The following is an 18,901-nucleotide window of genomic DNA, read 5'->3' on the forward strand; positions in this document are numbered from 1 at the left end:
CTCTAGACAATTAAATGTCTCAATTAAACACTGAAAGAAAAAAATACTATTTCAAAACTGGTCCGATATGAGGGCTTCTACTGTGTTCCTTTCCTCCACTAGTGCACTTAAATCATCTAGGAGACACAACCAGGAAGGAAGGAATCCTCCACACTTGACTGGTGCTAAAAGTAATTTCTAAATGTTTTCCTAAAGTGATATTAAGAAGAAGAGAGATGTGGTTTCAGTTGAGTTGGTCTTCACTGAGGCAAAACGTAGGCACTCCAATTTAGAATAGGATGGTCAGTGTTAAAGTACTAAAAGGGGGACTTGGTGAAGAAAAACACTTTCCCCCAATTTAGATTTTTGACAACATGTTTGCATCTTTATTGCATACGTTTAATCATATATAAAGTGAAATTAAAAACGTTTTCTTTCCATCAATAGAAGTACTAACATGTTACAACCAGTTATCAGATATACAAACACTGAACTAGATTTAAACCTACTGTAAATGCCTAGTGGGGACGGTTGGTTGTTTCACAGCGACAAGGGCCCCTCCTTTATCCAGAAACCAGACATTGTGTTCCTCCTCGAATATCTGAAACAGGACACACAGCCCATTCAATATAATATATGATTTACACACAGTTACCATTTGTACACATCTAGCTGAACTCTGAGAGTTTCATAACACCTCAAGATCAAAAGGCAGAACCAGCTGTCCAAAAAATATATTTTACAAACTACAACATTCAAATATATGATTAGAATAACTTAGATTTTACCCCCAAATTCAGTCCAAACTCACATGTCTCCAGTTGTTACCAGCATCAGATGAGATGAACATTCCAACATTATTATACGACAGCTCAGACCCAATATTCCCTGTGATAAAAATGGAACAAAGCATTAGTTAAATATTCAAATGATGCTGAAAATATGAAGATGGTGTAAATTACAATGAAGAATAGATGCAGAGAGGAGAAGAACAACCATTCATGATTGGATGGATATTGCTCAGTTTTTCTTAAGCAATGATGTAACATTTTAAAATGCAGACCACACTATTTGCCTAGAGAGTTTTCAGCTATACACTCGTGGCTGTTTATTTACCAGCACAGATAGATGCTGGCACTAAGACCGCACTCAGTCAACTGTTTAAGGAAATCAGCGAACAGGAAACCACTCAACCAGAGGTGACGCTCCTAGTGGCCGCAGACTTTAATGCAGAGAAACTTAAATCAGTTCTACTTAATTTCTATCAACATGTCAAATGTGCAACCAGCGGGAAAACATTCTAGATCACCTGTACTCTACACACGGAGACGCGTACAAAGCTCTCCCTCGCCCTCCATTTGGTAAATCCAACCACAATTCTATCCTCCTGATTCCTGTTTACAAGCAAAAAATAAAGCAGGAAGCACCAGTGACTCGGTCTGTAAAAAAAGTGGTCAGATGAACCAGATGCTAAGCTACAGGACTGTTTTGCTATCACAGACTGGAACATGTTTCGGGATTATTCCAATGGCATTGAGGAGTACACCACATCGGTCACTGGCTTTATCAATAGGTGCATTGAGGACGTCGTCCCCACAGTGACTGTACGTACATACCCCAACCAGAAGCCATGGATTACAGGCAACATTCGCACTGAGCTAAAGGCTAGAGCTGCCGCTTTCAAGGTGCGGGACTCGGAAACTTACAAGAAATCCTGCTATGCCATGCGACGAACCATCAAACAGGAAGAGCGTCAATACAGGGCTAAGATTGAATCGTACTACACCGGCTCTGACACTAGTTTTATGTGGCAGGGCTTGCATACTATTACAGACTACAAAGGGAAGCACAGCCGCGAGCTGCAGAGTGACACAAGCCTACCAGATGAGCTAAATCACTTTTATGCTCGCTTCGAGGCAAGCAACATTGACATATACATGAGAGCCTCAGCTGTTCCGGACGACTGTGAGATCACGCTCTCTGTAGCCGACGTGAGTCAGACCTTTAAACAGGTCAACATTCACAAGGCTGCACGGCCAAATGGATTACCAGGACGTGTGCTCCGGGAATGTGCTGACCAACTGGCAGGTATCTTCACTGACATTTTCAACATGTCCCTGATTGAGTCTGTAATACCAACATGTTTCAAGCAGACCACCATAGTCCCTCTGCCCAAGAACACGAAGGCAACTTGCCTAAATGACTACAGACCCGTAGCACTCATGTCCGTAACCACGAAGTGCTTTGAAAGGCTGGTAATGGCTCACATCAACACCATTATCCCAGCAACCCTAGAACCACTCCAATTAGCATACCACCCAAAAAGATCAGATGATGCAATCTCTATTGCACTCCACAATGCTCTTTCCCACCTGGAAAAAAGGAACACCTACGTGAGAATGCTATTCATTGACTACAGCTCAGCGTTCAACATCATACTACTTTCATAGCTCATCACTAAGCTAAGGATCCTGGGACTAAACACCTCCCTCTACAACTGGATCCTGGACTTCCTGACGGGCCGCCCCCAAGTGGTGAGGGTAGGTAGCAACACATCTGCCACGCTGATCCTCAACCGTGGAGACCTTCAGGGGTGCGTGCTGAGTCCCCTCTTGTACCTCCTGCTCACCCATGACTGCGTGGCCAGGCACAACTCCAACACCATCATTACGTTTGCAGACGACACAACAGTGGTAGGCCTGATCACCGACAACGACGAGACAGCCTATAGGGAGGATGTCAGAGACCTGGCCAGGTGGTGCCAGAATAACAACCTATCCCTCAACGTAACCAAGAGTAAGGAGATGATTGTAGACGACAGGAAAAGGAGGACTGAGCACGCCCCCATTCTCATCGACTGGGCTGTAGTGCAGCAGGTTGAGAGCTTCAATTTCCTTGGTGTACACATCACCAACAAACTATAATGGTCCAAACACACCAAGACAGTCGTGAAGAGGGCATGACAAAGCCTATTCCCCCTCAGGAAATTAAAAAGATTTGCATGGGTCCTCAGATCCTCAAAAGGTTCTACAGCTGCAACATCGAGCGTACCCTCTCTGCATCACCTCCGACCGCAAGGCACTACAGAGGGTAGTGCATACGGCCCAGTACATCATGGGGCTAAGCTGCCTGCCATCCAGGACCTCTACACAAGGAGGTGTCAGGCCCTAAAAATTGTCAAAGACCCCAGCCACCCCAGTCATAGACTGTTTCCTCTACTATCGCATGGCAAGCGGTACTGGAGTGCCAAGTCTAGGACAAAAAGGCTTCTCAACAGTTTTTACCCCCAAGCTGTAAGACTCCTGAACAGGTAATCAAATGGCTACCCGGACTATTTGCATTGTGTGCCCCCCAACCCCTCTTTTACGTTGCTGCTACTCTCTGTTTATCATATATGCATAGTCACTTTAACCATACATTCATGTACATACTACCTCAATTAGCCTGACTAACCGGTGCCCCCACACATTGGCTACCTGGGCTATCTGCATTGTGTCCCGCCACCCACCACCCGCCAACCCCTCTTTTACGCTACTGCTTTTCTTTGTTTTTCATATATGCAAAGTCACTTTAACTATATCTACATATACATACGACCTCAATCAGCCTGACTAACCGATGACTGTATATGACCTCGCTACTGTTATAGCCTCACTGCTGTATATAGCCTCACACCTATTGTTTTTCACAGGCTTTTTACAGTTGTTTTCATTTCTTTACTTATCTATTGTTCACCTCATATCTTTATTTTTAGAAATTGCACTGTTGTTTAGATCCTGTAAGTAAGCATTTCACTGTAACATGTGACAAATAAACTTTGATTTGATATTGCTCAGTTTTTCTTCAGCAATGATGTAACATTTTCCTCTCTGAGCATATACAGTGGGGCAAAACAATATTTAGTCAGCCACCAATTGTGCAAGTTCTCCCACTTAAAAAGATGAGAGAGGCCTGTAATTTTCATCATAGGTACACTTCAACTATGACAGACAAAATGAGAGATAAAATCCCAGAAAATCACATTGTAGGACTTTTAATGAATTGATTTGCAAATTATGGTGGAAAATAAGTATTTGGTCACCTACAAACAAGCAAGATTTCTGGCTCTCACAGACCTGTAACTTCTTCTTTAAGAGGCTCCTCTGTCCTCCACTCGTTACCTGTATTAATGGCACCTGTTTGAACTTGTTATCAGTATAAAAGACACCTGTCCACAACCTCAAACAGTCACACTCCAAGCTCCACTATGGCCAAGACCAAAGAGCTGTCAAAGGACACCAGAAACAAAATTGTAGGCCTGCACCAGGCTGGGAAGCCTGAATCTGCAATAGGTAAGCAGCTTGGTTTGAAGAAATAAACTGTGGGAGCAATTATTAGGAAATGGAAGACACACAAGATCACTGATAATCTTCCTCGATCTGGAGCTCCACGCAAGATCTCACCCCGTGGGGTCAAAATTATCACAAGAACGGTGAGCAAAAATCCCAGAACCACACGGGGGGACCTAGTGAATGACATGCAGAGAGCTGGGACCAAAGTAACAAAGCCTACCATCAGTAACACACTACGCCGCCAGGGACTCAAATCCTGCAGTGCTAGATGTGTCCCCCTGCTTAAGCCAGTACATGTCCAGGTCTGAAGTTTGCTAGAGAGCATTTGGATGATCCGGAAGAAGATTGGGAGAATGTCATATGGTCAGATGAAACCAAAATATAACTTTTTGGTAAAAACGAAGAATGCTGAGTTGCATCCAAAAACACCATACCTACTGTGAAGCATGGGGGTGGAAACATCATGCTTTGGGGCTGTTTTCTGCAAAGGGACCAGGACGACTGATCCGTGTAAAGGAAAGAATGAATGGGGCCATGTATCGTGAGATTTTGAGTGAAAACCTCCTTCCATCAGCAAGGGCATTGAAGATGAAACTTGGCTGGGTCTTTCAGCATGACAATGATCCCAAACACACCGCCCGGGCAACGAAGGAGTGGCTTCATAAGAAGCATTTCAAGGTCCTGGAGTGGCCTAGCCAGTCTCCAGATCTCAACCCCATAGAAAATCTTTGGAGGGAGTTGAAAGTCCGTGTTGCCCAGCAACAGCCCCAAAACATCACTGCTCTACAGGAGATCTGCATGGAGGAATGGGCCAAAATACCAGCAACAGTGTAGGAAAACCTTGTGAAGACTTACAGAAAACATTTGACCTCTGTCATTGCCAACAAAGGGTATATAACAAAGAATTGAGATAAACTTTTGTTATTGACCAAATACTTATTTTCCACCATAATTTGCAAATAAATTCATAAAAAATCCTACAATGTGATTTTCTCATTTTGTCTGTGAAGTGAAGTGTACCTATGATGAAAATTACAGGCCTCTCTCATCTTTTTAAGTGGGAGAACTTGCACAATTGGTGGCTGACAAAATACTTTTTTTGCCCCACTGTATCTCCACTTTCTTGATGCCTTGTGATATCCCCCAACCACTGTTCAGTGTCAGGTGTGAGTTTTGAGCTACATCGTGTTTCAGTGTTACCACCTGATCTCTGCACCAGCTGCCAGCTGTGTGTGTGTGTGTGTGTGTGTGTGTGTGTGTGTGTGTGTGTGTGTGTGTGTGTGTGTGTGTGAGGGCGCCGGGGCGAGTGATGACCTGGGCCAAAGCAGAGGGTTGTGTAGAGCTACCCGAACACACACTCACACACAAACATAATCTGCTGTGTCATGTGTCCTCAGTCTGCACTGGCCCACTTAAATAAACAGAGTGACTTTGCATCACCAAAATGTCTGTGATTAAGGACAACATCTGAAGTGCTACAGTGTGTCTATCAGTAATGTTAGGGATTGGATAATCATCATAATATTCACAATCATATGGAATTTCAGCACTAACTGGAAATGATAGACAGCTATTCTCCTTTTGTAACATTACCTACATTGAATAGATGTCTTTCTATTCAGTCAAGTGAATTTCCACATAAGTGGACAATAAGGTAATCTAATCTAATCTATCAAATGTTCATTCTGTATTCTCTCACCTGTGGCCACTATGATTCCCGGTGCTGAGGCCTTGGTTGATATGCTGCCTGACAGGTAGGGATTTTCAGACGTCTGCAGTTGGAGATGGAGCGAACAGAAGGGCTGAGAAATGACAGAGAGTCCATTATATTTGACGAAGTCATTATACACTTATACACTGGTCAATCAAATCCCCAATGTTACATAGAACACTAAAGGTCCTTTAAAGGGTTGATCTTTAAAGGTGCACAAAGCATATGCTTTTTTATTTCAAGAGAAGGTCCTTGAGATAAGGAAAAGAAAAGCTGCCATGCTGTCTTTATTAAGCTTTCATCTCAGAAAGCCTGAAGATAATGCCTAATAGAATCATTTTGATTCTGAAGTCTTCCCGTGAGTTACATTAACACCAAATGCTAGTAACAATGCTAACATAGGCAGTTAAACTATACAAAAAAAAATATTATTTTGTGACCAAAACAAAACATGCTGCCTCTCCATAGTTTGTCTTAATTGTCGTTATCAGTCATTAATACAGGGAGGGTCTATACATAAAATCATCAAGTCAAGGGAGAGAATGAGAGAGAGGGAGACACAGCTACATGTGAGCTCTCACATTTTTAAAACATGTTTTTTACAAAAAGGTAGATTTGGAGTTAGACAAACTTGGATATTTCGTCAGGGACATATACAGGATGCTGCCCTCCACAGCATAACCTTCACTCCCAATTCAAAACTCCAAACCTAGAACCTAGTTTTGTACCAAATTTCCTGGAAGGGTCACCATGACCAAGGATTCATTTTTCCAAATTATACAGAGAGTGCCCTGGCAAACAAACAGCAGAGACCTGAGGACTCCATCCGCCCTGGGACTGAGACCAGATACAGCTTCAATTAGCACGGATGTGTGAAGTGAGAGGTGTCGAAGCCTTCGAACCCAATAAATGGCAGGAGTCTCACAGATTACCCCGCCCAAATTCCGAAGCCTTTGACGCCCCCTCTCGCTGTTCAGAGACCATCCCACTGGCATTTTCTACAAGAAATCCACCTACAGAAATAAAATATTCTCCCAAGTGGGTGTGACACCTACTCCCATTGCCTGCTGCACTGCTGCTTGGATTCTTTCTGGCAATCTGTTCACTGTCTGCCCTGGCCTGTCTCCCCTGTCTGGTACAGGTACCCCCGCCACACACGTACTGTTGGGGCGAGTGACTCTGAATTTACAATGGCTAGCCCCAAGTCGTTATATTTTTTTTCTTGTGCATTTTGCTATTTTGGTATTTGCCTCATGACTCCTGCACGCTTTGTTGACTATGAACGTTCTTGTTTGCCCAACCATGGGACAGACTGTGTTTGTTCCCACACTCGGGACTCTGACTGTCTATTGGTTACACAGACTTTTGGCCTCCCATCCTATTCTGAGCACCTCTCGCCGGCTTTGTGTTCATGTTATTTGATTGAAATTGCTGTACAATATGATCTTGTTGCCATCTAATGCACATTCAAATGTCATAAATAAACACTGCAGAGCTCTCCCTGTCCTCTGCCGTGCCTTGATTGTATTACTACTGCTGATGATATCTGGAAACGTGCACTGTTGCTAGCCCCAATTCTGACTTGTGCTCCGATATCTGCTTCACTGATTTCTGCTCTCGTAAAAGCCTGTGTTTTCTGCACATTAACACTAGAAGCTTATTACCTAAAATGGATCAATTGAAAGTATGGGTTCACAGCTCCAATCCAGATGTGTTGGTCATTACTGAGACGTGGTTAAGGAAGAGTGTTTTGAATACTGATGTTATCCTTTCTGGTTAAGACCTTTTGCAGGCAAGACAGATCTTCCAAAGGTCGGGGAGTGGATATCTTTACCAAGGATCACCTTCAGTGCCACGTTGTCTCCACCAAGTCTGTCCCCAAACAATTTCAATTGCTGGTTTTAAGCATTAATAGCTCTTTGTTGACTGTCATCGTCCTCCATCAGCTCTGGCCTGTACCTACCTGCCCTAAACTCTCTCCTGGCCCCTTACACTAAGTCTGTATTTGTCCTGCTAGGTGACCTAAACTGGGACATGCTTAAATCACCTGACCAAGGCCTAAAGCAATGGGGAGCGGCAAATCTTTCTCAGATTATTACCAATCCCACAGGGTATGACTCCAAATACACAGAAAAGGCTACTCTCCTCGATGTTATCCTCACAAATAATAAAGTTAGGTATCAGTCTGCTGTTTTCTGTAATGATCTTAGTGATTACTGTTTTTACAGCCAGTGTTCGTAAAGGCTGCTTAGTGAAACGACCTGTTCTGATTTGTTATAGCTGCTTGCTAAAAAACTTTAATGAGCAAGCCTTCCTTCATGACCTGGCCTCTGTAAATTGGAATAGAATCAGCTTGATCCCCTCTGTTGAAGATGCTTGGACCATTGCAAACGGCCAGCTCCTCAGTCTCAGTTGCTAATATATGCATATTATTATTAGTATTGGATAGAAAACACTCTAAAGTTTCCAAAACTGTCAAAATATTGTCTGTGGGTATAACAGAACTGATATTGCAGGCGAAACCCTGAGGAAAATCAAACAGGAAGTGGCTTCTATTTTGAAAACTCCATGTTCCATAGCCTCCCTTTGATGGATTTAAAGGGATATGACCCAGATTCATTTTCCTATCGCTTCCTCAAGGTGTCAACAGTCTTCAGACATAGTTTCAGGCTTTTATTTTGAAAAATGAGCCAGAACGATAACATCACGTCAAGTGGTCACATGAGTTTTGCTCGCGCAACAGAGTTTTGATAGGTATTGCTTTTCCCTCTCCTACTGTGAAAGACAAGTTAACAAACACGCCCCCGTAAAGAAAATTAGAATTAAAAACAGGTTCAGCCCCTGGTTCGACAGTGATCTTGCAGAGTTACTCCACCTCAAGAATTACATTTGGTGATAGGCTGACAGGCTCATGTTCAGCTAAATGATAAATAAGTGCACTCTATCCGGAAGGCCAAAGTTGATTATTTTAAGCAGCAGTTCTCTCTCTGTGGGTCTAAGAGGTTATGGAAAACAGTTAAAGACCTGGAGAATAAACCCTGCTCCTCACAGCTGCCTTGTCCGTTAATGTTGATGATGTGGTTGTTACTGACAAGAAGCAGCTCTTTAATCACCACTTCATTAATGCACGATTCCTATTTGACTCAGCCATGCTGTCACGTTCTGACCTTTATTTCCTTTGTTTTGTCTTTATTTAGTATGGTCAGGGTGTGAGTTGGGGTGGGCAGTCTATTTTGGTTTCTGTTTCGGCCTAGTATGGTTCTCAATCAGAGGCAGGTGTCGTTAGTTGTCTCTGATTGAGAATCATACTTAGGTAGCCTGGGTTTCACTGTTGGTTTGTGGGTGTTTATCGCCACACGGTACTGTTTTGGTTGTTGTAGATTTCACGTTGTCGTTTATTGTTTTTGTACGAGTGTTCATTTTGTCTTTATTAAAATATCGTCATGAACACTTACCACGCTGCATCTTGGTCCGATCCTTACTCCTCTTCAGACGAAGAGGAGATCTGCCGTTACGCATGCCTCCTTGCCCATTCAACATTTCCACATCTCCCACCCCTTCTAAGACGACTAGCGCCGATAGTCCTCCCTCTTTTCCCCCTGCCCCACTACAATGTTTCTCCCTGAAGGCAGTCACTGAGTCCAAGGTGCAAAAGGAGCTCCTTAAACTTGACCCCAAAAAATCATCTGGGCCAGATGGTTTAGACCCTTTCATTTTTTAAGGTTGCTGTCCCTATCTTCACCAAGGCCATCTTTGACCTTTTTAACCTGTCTCTCCTCTCTGGGGAGGTTCCCATTGTTTGGAAGGCAGCCACGGTGCGTCTTTAATTAAAGGGGGTGATCAAGCTGATCCTAACTGTTATATACTTTTTTCAATTTTGCCCTGTTTATCAAAAGTGTTGTTAAAACTTGTCAATAATCAACTGACTGTCTTTCTTGATGTCTATAGTATTCTCTCGGGTATGCAATCTGGTTTCCGCTCAGGTTATGGATGTGTCACTGCAACCTTAAAGGTCCTCAATGATGTCACTATTGCCCTTGATTCTAAGCAATGCTGTGCTGCTATTTTTATTGACTTGGCCAAAGCTTTTCATACGGTAGACCCTTCCATTCTTGGTTTGCTAACTACCTCTCTCAAAGAGTGCAGTGTATAAAGTCAAAACATCTGCGGTCTCAGCCACTGCCTGTCACCAAGGGAGTACCCCAAGGCTCGATCCTAGAACCCACGCTCTTCACAATTTAAAATAACAACATAGCTCAGGCAGTAGGAAGCTCTCTCATCCTCTTATATGCAGATGATACAGTCTTATACTCAGCTGACCCTTCCCTGGATTTTGTGTAACACTCTACACAAAGTTTTCTTAGTCTTCAACAAGCTTTCTCTAACCTTAACCTTGTTCTGAACACCTCCAAAACAAAGGTAATGTGGTTTGGTAAGAAGGATGCCCCTCTCCCCACAGGTGTGATTACTACCTCTGAGGGTTTAGAGCTTGAGGTAGTCACCTCATAGAAGTACTTGGGAGTATGGCTAGACGGTACACTGTACTTCTCTCAGCACATATCAAAGCTGCAGGCTAAAGTTAAACCTAGACTTGGTTTCCTCTATCGTAATCGTTCCTCTTTCACCCCAAATGCAAACTAACCGTGATTCAGATGACCATCCTACCCATGCTAGATTACAGGGATGTAATTTATAGATCGGCAGGTAAGGGTGCTCTCGAGCGGCTAGATGCTCTTTACCATTCGGCCATCAGATTTGCCACCAATGCTCCTTATAGGACACATCACTGCACTCTATACTTCTCTGTAAACTGGTCATCTATGTATACCCGTCACAAGACTTACTGGTTGATGCTTATTTATAAAACCCTCTTATGCATCACCCCCCTATCTGAGATATTTACTGCAGCCCTCATCCTCCACATACAACCCCCGTTCTGCCAGTCACATTCTGTTAAAGGTCCCCAAAGCACACATATCCAGGTCGCTTGTCTTTTCAGTTCGCTGCAGCTAGCGACTGGAATGAGCTGCAACAAACACACAAACTGGACAGCTTTATCTCAATCTCTTCATTCAAAGACTCAATCTTGGACACTGTTACTGACAGTTGTGGCTGCTTTGTGTGATGTATTGTTCTCTACCTTCTTGCCCTATATGCTGTTGTCTGTGCCCAATAATGTTTGTACCATGTTTTGTGCTGCAACCATGTAGTGCTGCTGCCATGTTGTGTTGCTACTGTCATGACGTTGCCATCTTTGGGTACAGAAAGCCCCATCCCCCTCCCCTTGTCTCCTACACCCAGGCTACTGTGGTCAGAGAGAGGTCGTAAATTCCTGGAGGAGATTATCTCCTCATGGGCACCGTATAGAGACAGAGTGAATTTTCATAGAGAACAAAGAATTTGCAAATAAATTCATTAAAAATCTTACAATGTCATTTTCTGGATTTTCTGGATTTTTTTGGTCATTTTGTCTGTCATAGTTGAAGTGTACCTATGATGAAAATTACAGGCCTCTCTCATGGGAGAACTTGGGAGAACTTGCACAATTGGTGGCTGACTAAATACTTTTTTGCCCCACTGTATATTGATTGCAATTGTTCCCGAATGAGTGAGCGTGCATGTGCAAAGGATTAGCATTTCAAATGTTATAATTATCAACTGTGTGTTGTCTTATCTCAGTCGACCCCCACTTCCCTTTTGTACAACAAGCCGCCATGCCGGTTTAGCCCACTAGGGCACATTCCCCTATCATTTCTTGTAATCATATTTACTTTATTTGTTTCTTTGTGCACTTCTGTGATTATATAATTAGTTAATAAATAAATGATTTAAGACAATTGATGTATGGATGACTCATAGTGAAGACTGGGTTTGTGCAGATAACAAAAATGTATGACGTTTGGAATGAGACTAACGTGAGGTAAAGAAGAATTCATTAATCAGAAGACTATTGATCAGATATGAAAATATCTGAAAAGTTATATTCGGAAAATTCTAACTTTGTAATCTGAATATTTCCTTGGTGCCCCGACTTCCTAGTTAATTACAGTTACATGATTAATCCGTTGAATCGCATAATACTAATTACAGAGAATCTTTGATAAAAAACTAAAAGTCTTAATTTAATGACAGTAAAGACACGACACTACCATGTTGTTGTCATGTTGTGTTGCTACCATCCTGTGTTGTCATGTTGTGTTGCTGCCATGCTGTATTGTGGTCTTATGTTTCTCTTTATGTAGTGTAGTATTGTCTCTGGTCGTGATGTGTGTTTTGTCCTTTTTTTTATATTCTTTTTCCCCCAGCCCCCGTCATTGTAAATAATCATTTGTTATTTAACTGACCTAGCCTAGTTAAATAAAGGGTAAATAAAAAAATACAAATAATTTTAAAAGTCTCAGGGGTGAGCCGACAACAAAAGTAAATTATATCTGTTCACAGTGCCCCCCCAAAAAAAAAAAAAATTGCTCTTTCATCTTTGCCAATTCATAGTATGACATTGCTGTAAGGACACCAAGCGTATTCAACCTGTAGCTCACTCAGCGCACGGTGTGCAGCCCCCACAATTGCCTCCCTAGGCTTTTAATAAACAGTATGAACTCTACTGCTAATGTCTCAAAATTATTTCTCTACATAGTTATCCTTTACAGTCGCCTCACGTGGGATAAAAGGAAAGATAGGGCACCTAAATTAAGAATAACTGTAAATAACAAGGAGTGTGTCTTGATATCATAGCTTAAATGTGATTACGTAAAGTAATTCCCCAACCACTAAGATGAGTAAGCAAACTTCCTTGAGCCTGTGATGTAACACGACTGTTATCATTGATGTACATAACTTGAAGGGAGCTGAACACATATTCCTGGACTAAAATAAACTTTGAATGGAGATTATCTTTTGAGTATGCTTATTTAACTCCTGAACTAGGCTTAACCTGGGTCTGGGAAAGCACCTCAAAGAGTTCAGGCAGTCTTAGATCATGATTGATTACCACAGCGATGAGCCTTCCCCGTTACATCAGTATAACTCACCAGTATACAGTGGATGTCGTTGCCAGCCATGTCTGTCGCCGGGGCCTGCAGTAACCTCCAATCACGGCCCTTGTTGTAGGTGATGTAGGACTTCACCTGGTTGTCTAGCCTCCTGTTTGCGATCAGCATGCCTTTGATACCTGCTACCTAGGGGGAAATAGAGAACAAAATCTAAAACAGACACCTAAACTAGCCAATCCAACCACCAAAACAGATTACATTATGTTTTTATTTTTATTTTTGGGCACTAAACAGTACCCAAAATGCCCCCTGACAGACATAGCTGCGGGAAGTAGGGGTGCTGAGGGTGCTGCAACACCCCCTGAATTTTTATTTATTTTAATTTTAATACAAATATATCTACTACCGGGCAAAAGTTTGAGAACACCTACTTTTCAAGACATCAAAACTATGAAATAACCCATAAGGAATCATGTAGTAACCAAAAAAGTGTTAAACAAATGAAATATATTCTTCAAATAGCCACCCGTTGCCTTGATGACAGCTTTGCACAATCTTGGTATTCTCTCAACCAGCTTCACCTGGAATGCTTTTCCAACAGTCTTGAAGGAGTTCCCACATATGCTGAGCACTTGATGGCTGCTTTTCCTTTACTCTGCAGTCTGACTCATCCCAAACCATCTAAATTTGGTTGAGGTCGGGGGATTGTGCACTCCATCACACTCCTTCTTGGTAAAGAATAGCCCTTACACAGCCTGGATGTGTGTTGGGTCATTGTCCTGTTGAAAAACAAATGATAGTCCCACTAAGCCTACTAAATTGTAATTATTTTGCCACTATGGCCTATTTATTGCCTTACCTCCCTAATCTCACTACATATGCACACACTGTATATAGATTTTTCTATTGTGTTATTTACTGTACGTTTGTTTATCCCATGTAAATGAGAACTTGTTCTCAACTGGCCTACCTGGTAAAATAAAGGTGAAATAAAAAATTTAATGAAAAGCCCAAACCAGATAGGATGGTGTATTGCTGCAGAATGCTGTGGTAGCCACGCTGGTTAAGTGAGCCTTGAATTCTAAATACATCACAGACCGTGGCACCATAACACCTCCTCCTCCATGCTTAATGGATGGAAATACACATGCAGAGATCATCCGTTCACCCACACCGCGTCTCACAAAGACACGGCGGTTGGAACCAAAAATATCCAATTTGGACTCAAGACCAAAGGACAAATTTCCACCGGTCTGATGTCCGTTGCTCATGTTTCTTTGGGCCAAGCAAGTCTCTTCTTCTTATTTGTGTCCTTTAGCAGTGGTTTCTTTGCAGCAATTCAACCATGAAGGCCTGATTCTCATAGTCTCCCTTGAACTGTTAATGTTGAGATGTGTCTGTTACTTGAACTCTGAAACATTTATTTGGGCTGCAATTTCTAAGGCTGGTACCTCTAGTGAAATGATCCTCTGCATTCCATATGTGCAATTTCATAGTTTTGATGTTGTCACTATTATTCTACAATGTAGAAAATAGTAGAAATAAAGAAAAACCCTTGAATGAGTAGATGTTCTGAAACTTTTGACCGGTAGTGTATATATGCTGTATATATATAAAATTAAATTTTTCCACAAAAGTAGTGCACTGGGCCTTTACTAGTCCTGTATTAGCAGGCTGCTACAGCTGTCTGTAGCGTGGGCAAAAATAATCCCCACAGTTAACAAAAAGTTCTCAGCACCCCAAACCCCAAACATCTTCCCGCTGCTATTCTGACAGACATCAGACTGGTCACAAAACCAGTCTCCTTTAATTATCTCCCTTTAATTGCGTCCCCATCAACTGCCCACCACTGTTGTGACAACATTACCACGCTGGACGTTAAAACTGATAAACTGTCACATCCACGTGACATCCACTCACAAAGTGAGAGAGAGAGAGAGAGAAAAGTCATGGCTCCTTGCCTCCTTAGTCAAACTGTCTTTCTATGATAACACATCCAGGATGGAAATGTGATTGGGGTAAACCTGACGACTGTGCTTTAAATAAGATACTGCAGCAGACATTGAGGACCCTCAGTCGTATCACCTTATCAGTATAAGTGGCACTAATAGGCGCCACGTTTGACATCGTCATCAAAAAACGGACACCCGGGATTGACACAGCTAATGAGGCGGGATGGGGCCCCTCCCTCCCCTGACCAGACGTGTCAATCACAGCGGTAATTATTTGTCGTCGTCCCCACACCCATCCCTCTGTCACATCGTCCACCCACAGTCCCTACTTCCCTGCTGTAGAGAAGGACAGGGTCCCTGCTGAAGTGAAGGACAGGGACTGAGATCTCCACTCTGGTATAGCAACTTGTAGTCAGAGGTGTAATATTAAGGGAGTGTAGGCTGGTACTACAGTATTGATGGAGATATTACCTCTGTCAAGATATATCACAATGGGAGAACAGGTGAGGTAGGGTACAAGGTAAAAAAATAAAAAAAACACTGTTGTCCACCTTGCCCCTGGCAACAGCAGAGTACACTTCCTGCAAGCTAATATTTTAACTAGGTACTAAATCAAAACGTTTACAGTACTAATAATGATAGCCATCAGTACATTACTATGATGATTATTGGCATCAATGTCTCATTGACTATAATAGTGATATCTAGTAATATGTATAGACCTATGTGTGGCTGTCATATGGTATTATTACATATGGACCTACAGGTAACTGACAAAATAAAGGAAACACATAAGTAAATGAGGGTTCTGGTGGCTCTGTTAGGGTGTTGGGTGATTTTTCATGACATGGTTTAGGTCCACTCAACCCCTTAGAGGGCAAAGTAAAATCCCACTAAATACACAGACATTCTGAGGGATAAACTTCAACCTATGGTGAAGCAGATCTATCCCGGTGGGAGTGGTCTCTTCCAGGATAACAAGGACATGAGTGGTCTCTTCCAGGATAACAAGGACATGAGTGGTCTCTGAATGGTTTGATGAGCATGAACATGATGTAAACCATATGTCATGGCCATCTCAGTCACCAGATCTCAACGCAATTGAACACTTATGGGACATTCTGGAGCGGTGCCTGACATGCTGACACGTTGCGTGCGCGAGCGTCGCAAAATAAATGTAGAAATCCATGTTATTCAATTATTGCACCCAACTGCTCGCGCGCGCCAACGAGCGTCTGCGATGCCGAGGGCTAAAATAAAACTCCTTTCTATTTCTGATGCAGATCTCACTGAAAGTCCTGCCTCTCCCATATCCTCATTGGTTTTTAGAAGCAGGTACCCACATGCCATCTCCTCATTGGTTATACCCACATGGGTGATTGAAAGACAAAATGTTTTGCAGGTTGTTGTGGTAAAAGTATAGATGCCAATCACCATATAAATTCAAAGATGATAAAGCCTGGAAGGAGGAAAGATGACTAGAAACGATTCGGTTGGCCGTTTTATGTGTGGATTAATTGTCGGAGTAGAAGACCTTGTGCATTTCAGGTAAAATAACAACTCAGTGTTTAAATCCCAGGATAAATTAGCTAGCAACAGCAAGAAATTGGAGGAGGGGTTAAGAGGGTTGGCAGAGAGCTAATACATACACACCGCTAGGCTAACAGAAAGGAGCATCCTCATCATGACCATTGCACTACCTAAATCATCTAGCTAACACTCCCTCCCTCCTACCACTCACTCATTCAAAAGCTATTTGTAGCTCTGACTAGGGAATAAGGTAGTTCATCATTGGGCTGTTAGGATGTTCTGTAATATTTCGTGTTGAAGTTCATACCTCTGGGAGATGGATTGAATGAAAAACCTAACACTAAATGGCTAAGTCGACTGGGAGTTAGAGAAAAACTTTTTGATTGAAGGGAAGATTGCCCAGATTGAATCCCACTGACACTCAAGTTACTCCCATTAGTCTAAAGTAGGGGGGAAAGGGTTTTATTCCAGTGAATAATATCATTTATTTGTGAGAGAGAAAGACTGAGAAAGAGAAAGTGAGAGAATACTGACGAAAGGCAATTCATTATTTGACAATCCAGGGAAAAGAGTAAAAGCCTGTTGCTTTCACTCAGTCTCTCTGTTCCCTGTTGAGCTCAAAGTACTTAGTGAATGATTCCTCTCTTAGTCTTTGAGGCCATTGGCCTTCTGAAGCCCAACACTCCGGGGTTTGTTTAAACAATACTTCCTACAAAGTACTTTGGTCAGAGTTATATCTAGTCTTTTTCAGAGGAACCAAGAGCAATAGTCTGCCTCTTCAGAAAAAAAGAAGATTCAAGTGAAACTTTACAGCGATACATACAGCATAACTTCAGTTTATAACAGTTTGTGATTAGCACATGCATAAATACCCAAAGGGTTAAACTAGTTAACACAACATCATACTGAATGGAAAACTGGATTGGCGTAACTTCAACCAGTTTTACCCACTGGCTGTGACCATTCATTTTAATACTAACTCTCTTTTTGTAAACCATTAACACCTATGTTAGAAGGAGCAGCAGCAGTAGTAATAACATTGTTCATGACTTCTGACTCTGAAGATCAGACCCATATCTCACTCCTCTACCTCCCTCCATCACACCTGCCAGTGTCTGGGTGATAAACTGGAGATTCATTCTGTGAAAGAAGGGAAAAAAGGAGGGGGGACGAGCCGCAATGAATGTTAATGACATAGGGACTTATTAACAAGGCTACTACCAGTCCGGTTGTGTGCGCACACCCCCTCTCTCCAGACACACACACACACAAACACACTGTGGACACTTACCTCATACAGGTCCAGCATCTGGTTTCCCCCCAGGCCGCGGGTGGTCTTGACGTTCTCCATGGCCAGGGTGAAGAGGATGCCCTGGGTGTCGGAGAGGTACAGGTTGTACGTGTCGTTCTGGTTCCACTCCTGCACTGCCGCGAAGACCTGGTGCTCGTCTGTGCTGACGATGTGGAGGTCCTGGTGACAGAGGATGGAGGGGTTGGAGAGGTTCGAGGATTCATTAAGAGATGATGGATCGTATGTGTTGGGGTTGTAAACAAGCTGCCGAGTACGTGTTGGGCGTCACAAGATCAGGTCTCGTGTGCATATTGAATGTTTAACACTATAGCTGCCAATGTTCTCTACACAACATATAGTGTCTTTTAACAGCTGCAATAGAAGAGTGAGACTACACACTATGAGACAACACACCATTGTGTAGTGCTGCTACAGATATTTCTAGAGCTAGGTCCTTTTGTTGAAAGGAGAAAACAAAAGGGGGAAATTGTTGGTTACTTCAAATCAAATTTTATTTGTCCCATTCTATGTATACCGCAGGTGTAGCCTTTATTGTGAAATGCTTACTTACGAGCCCTTCTCAACAATGCACAGTTAAAAAGTAAGGAGAAAAAAAAGTATTCAATCTGAATAATTGTTCTACTGTATGTATCACTGTAGGCATGTGTTTATCACTTTAAAATGAATGTGACTTACCTTAGGCAGAGAATATTTGGGCAGTTTGATTTTGATGAATGGATCCCTCTGGTAGGACACATAGTAGCTGGCCTGTCCTGCTGTAGTAACCTGGAACACATTGAGCCAAGACACTGAGTATTCCCTTTGTGTTCAATTGTAAAATGTGTCCGCGCTACAGTACACATCACGTGAACTAACTACTTGGATTCATCTAAAAACTTCATAAATGTATCAATCATTACTCATGTTGCAACCTTCACCCAAGTGAACATGCATGACATTGTTTATGATGTAAAGACATATACTTTATTGTCAGAGAGGAACATTGACACATAAGACAGTTCAATGTCTATTTCCAGACGTTTCAATTGAGAAAATAACAATAAGATCTCCTGGCTAGCATACAGAGGAAACTGCTCCTCTCACGTCCTCTCCTG

General features: G+C 42.4%; 1 protein-coding gene across 1 annotated transcript in view; it reads right to left on the bottom strand.

Moving 5' to 3' along the window:
- sorcs3 (sortilin related VPS10 domain containing receptor 3) overlaps positions 1–18,901 on the bottom strand; it is a 200,644-nt gene that overhangs the window by 29,573 nt on the left and 152,170 nt on the right. The window contains exons 8-13 of the mRNA XM_024401532.1: positions 18,483–18,572; positions 17,787–17,966; positions 13,053–13,199; positions 6,010–6,112; positions 791–867; positions 489–580 (exon numbers count right to left, since the gene is read on the bottom strand). Of these exons, the coding sequence (XP_024257300.1) occupies positions 489–580; positions 791–867; positions 6,010–6,112; positions 13,053–13,199; positions 17,787–17,966; positions 18,483–18,572 (689 nt within the window). The remainder of the gene's footprint in view (positions 1–488; positions 581–790; positions 868–6,009; positions 6,113–13,052; positions 13,200–17,786; positions 17,967–18,482; positions 18,573–18,901) is intronic.

This window comes from Oncorhynchus tshawytscha, linkage group LG32 (genome assembly GCF_018296145.1).
Source record: "Oncorhynchus tshawytscha isolate Ot180627B linkage group LG32, Otsh_v2.0, whole genome shotgun sequence".
Classification (NCBI taxonomy): domain Eukaryota; kingdom Metazoa; phylum Chordata; class Actinopteri; order Salmoniformes; family Salmonidae; genus Oncorhynchus; species Oncorhynchus tshawytscha.